Source organism: Empidonax traillii, unplaced genomic scaffold, assembly GCF_003031625.1.
Source record: "Empidonax traillii isolate 1590-97213 ecotype Southwest subspecies unplaced genomic scaffold, ASM303162v1 scaffold6451:size12926, whole genome shotgun sequence".
NCBI classification, from domain to species: Eukaryota; Metazoa; Chordata; class Aves; order Passeriformes; family Tyrannidae; genus Empidonax; species Empidonax traillii.
The window spans coordinates 3,035-6,036 of record NW_020961644.1 but is presented as its reverse complement, the minus strand read 5'-3'; the positions used below and the strand labels follow the sequence as shown (position 1 = coordinate 6,036).

At 51.8% G+C, this 3,002-nt stretch overlaps 1 protein-coding gene across 1 annotated transcript in view; it reads right to left on the bottom strand.

Annotated features, from left to right (window-relative positions):
* Positions 1-4: 4 nt before the first annotated feature.
* LOC114073440 (manganese-transporting ATPase 13A1-like) overlaps positions 5-3,002 on the bottom strand; it is a gene marked incomplete at both ends in the record, with an annotated part of 5,830 nt that continues 2,832 nt past the window's right edge. Inside the window, 2 exons of the mRNA XM_027911197.1 lie at positions 5-159; positions 1,738-1,875. Coding sequence (XP_027766998.1) covers positions 5-159; positions 1,738-1,875 — 293 coding nt within the window. The remainder of the gene's footprint in view (positions 160-1,737; positions 1,876-3,002) is intronic.

Genomic DNA, 3,002 nt, shown 5'->3' with positions numbered 1-3,002 from the left:
CGGCCGGAATCCCTCGGGATGAGGGTCCCTTCCCCCACCTGAGCCCGGCCACGCCCCGAACCACCAGGTGGTCGCTGGTCAAGGTGCCCGTCTTGTCGAAGCAGCAAACCTGGACCTTCCCGGCGAACGGGATCCGGAACGGCTCCGTGCAGTACACGTCTGGAAAACAGCCGGGAAAACGGGAATTCCCAGGGGAATTTTGATTGGAATTCCAATGGGAATCCCAGGGGATTTCAGCCCCCGCTCCCAGGGGATAAAAGGGGGGATGGGGAAGGATGGGGAGAGAGGGAAGGGGATCCGGAACGGCTCCGTGCAGTACACGTCTGGAAAACAGCCGGAAAAACGGGAATTCCCAGGGGAATTGTGATTGGAATTCTCCTGGGAATCCCAGGGAATAAAAGGGGAAGGATGGGGAAGGATGGGGAGAGAGGGAAGAGAGGGAAGGGGATCCGGAACGGCTCCGGGCAGGACACGGCTGGAAAACAGCCAGAAAAACGGGAATTCCGAGGGGAATTTTAATTGGAATTCTCCTGGGAATCCCAAGGGATTTCAGCCCCCGCTCCCAGGGAATAAAAGGGGGGGATGGGGAAGGATGGGGAGAGAGGGAAGGGAGGGAAGGGGATCCGGAACGGCTCCGGGCAGGACACGGCTGGAAAACAGCCGGAAAAACCTCTCCATTCCCTGTGGAATTCCATCTCCATTCCCTAGGGAATTCCCTCTCCATTCTGTGTGTAATTCCCTGTGGAATTCCCTCTCCATTCTGTGTGTGATTCCCTGTGGAATTCCCTGTGGAATCCCCTCTGGAATTCCCTCTCCATTCTGTAACTCCCTGTGGAATTCCCTCTCCATTCTGTGTGGAATCCCCTGTGGAATTCCCTCTCCATTCCCTGTGGAATTCCCTGTGGAATCCCCTGTGGAATTCCCTCTCCATTCTGTGTGTAATTCCCTGTGGAATTCCCTCTCCATTCTGTGTGTAATTCCCTGTGGAATCCCCTGTGGAATTCCCTCTCCATTCTGTGTGTGATTCCCTGTGGAATTCCCTGTGGAATCCCCTCTGGAATTCCCTCTCCGTTCTGTAACTCCCTGTGGAATTCCCTCTCCATTCTGTGTGGAATTCCCTGTGGAATTCCCTCTCCATTCCCTGTGGAATCCCCTGTGGAATCCCCTGTGTAATTCCCTGTGGAATCCCCTGTGGAATCCCCTGTGGAATTCCCTGTGGAATTCCCTGTGGAATCCCCTGTGGAATCCCCTGTGGAATTCCCTGTGTAATCCCCTGTGGAATCCCCTGTGGAATTCCCCCCCGTGGTCACTCACAGAGCTTGGCGAGGGCGATGAGGGAGGTGTTGACGGCCAAGGAGAGCTCGATGGGTGTGGAACCCCCTGTGGAATTCCCTCTCCATTCCCTGTGGAATCCCCTGTGGAATCCCCTCTCCATTCCCTGTGGAATTCCCTGTGGAATCCCCTGTGGAATTCCCTCTCCATTCTGTAATTCCCTGTGGAATTCCCTGTGGAATCCCCTCTGGAATTCCCTCTGGAATTTTCCCCCCGTGGTCACTCACAGAGCTTGGCGAGGGCGATGAGGGAGGTGTTGACGGCCAAGGAGAGCTCGATGGGTGTGGAATTCCCTCTCCATTCCCTGTGGAATTCCCTCTCCATTCCCTGTGTAATTCCCTGTGTAATTCCCTGTGGAATCCCCTCTGGAATTCCCTCTGGAATTTTCCCCCCGTGGTCACTCACAGAGCTTGGCGAGGGCGATGAGGGAGGTGTTGACGGCCAAGGAGAGCTCGATGGGCAGCTCGGGGGGCACCACCGAGGTCAGGATCAGGGCACACTCCAGGAACAGGCGGTACTGGTTCCTCCTGGGATCCTTGGTTCCTGCGGGAAGGGATGGGGATGGACTCGGGAAAAGGAGGGGCCCCGATTCGGCCCGAAAAACACCCCAGATTGGGCCAAAAAACACCACAAATCAGCCCAAAAAACACCACAAATCGGTCCAAAAAATACCCCACATTGGGCCCCCAAAAAACACCTCAAAGCAGCCCCAAAAAACACCCCAAATTGGTCCAAAAAACACCCCAAATTGGTCCAAAAAACACCCCAAATCGGTCCAAAAAAACACCCCAAATAGGCCCAAAAAACACCCCAAATTGGGCCCCCCAAAAACACCCCAAATCGGCCCAAAAAACATCCTAAATTGGCCCAAAAAACCATCCTAAATAGGCCCAAAAAATACCCCAAATTGGTCCAAAAAAACACCCTAAATTGGCCCAAAAAACATCCCAAATTGGCCAAAAAAATACCCCACATTGGGCCCCCAAAAAACACCCCAAATAGGCCCAAAAAAACACCCTAAATTGGCCCAAAAAACACCCCTAATCGGCCCAAAAAAACACCCTAAATTGGTCAAAAAAACACCCTAAATTGGTCCAAACAACACCCTAAATTGGCCCAAAAAACACCCTAAATTGGCCCAAAAACACCCTAAATTGGCCCAAAAACACCACAAATCGGTCCAAAAAACCACCCTAATTGGCCCAAAAAACACCCCAAATAGGCCCAAAAAACACCCCAAATTGGTCCAAAAAACAGCCCTAAATTGTTCCAAAAAACACCCCAAATCGGCCCCAAAAACACCACAAATCGGTCCAAAAAACACCACAAATAGGCCCAAAAAAACACCCTAAATTGGTCCAAAAAAACACCTCAAATTGGCCCAAAAACCACTCCAAATTGGCCCAAAAAACACCCCAAATTGGCCCCAGAAATACCCCAAATTGGTCCAAAAAACACCCTAAATTGGTCCAAAAAACACCCCAAATTGGCCCAAAAACCACCACAAATCAGCCCAAAAAACACCACAAATCGGCCCAAAAAAACACCCTAAATTGGTCCAAAAAAACACCCCAAATTTGCCTCAGAAATACCCCAAACTGGTCCAAAATCGAGCCCCAAAAACACCCCAAAACCACCCCAAATCAGCCCCAAAACCACCCCATTCCCAC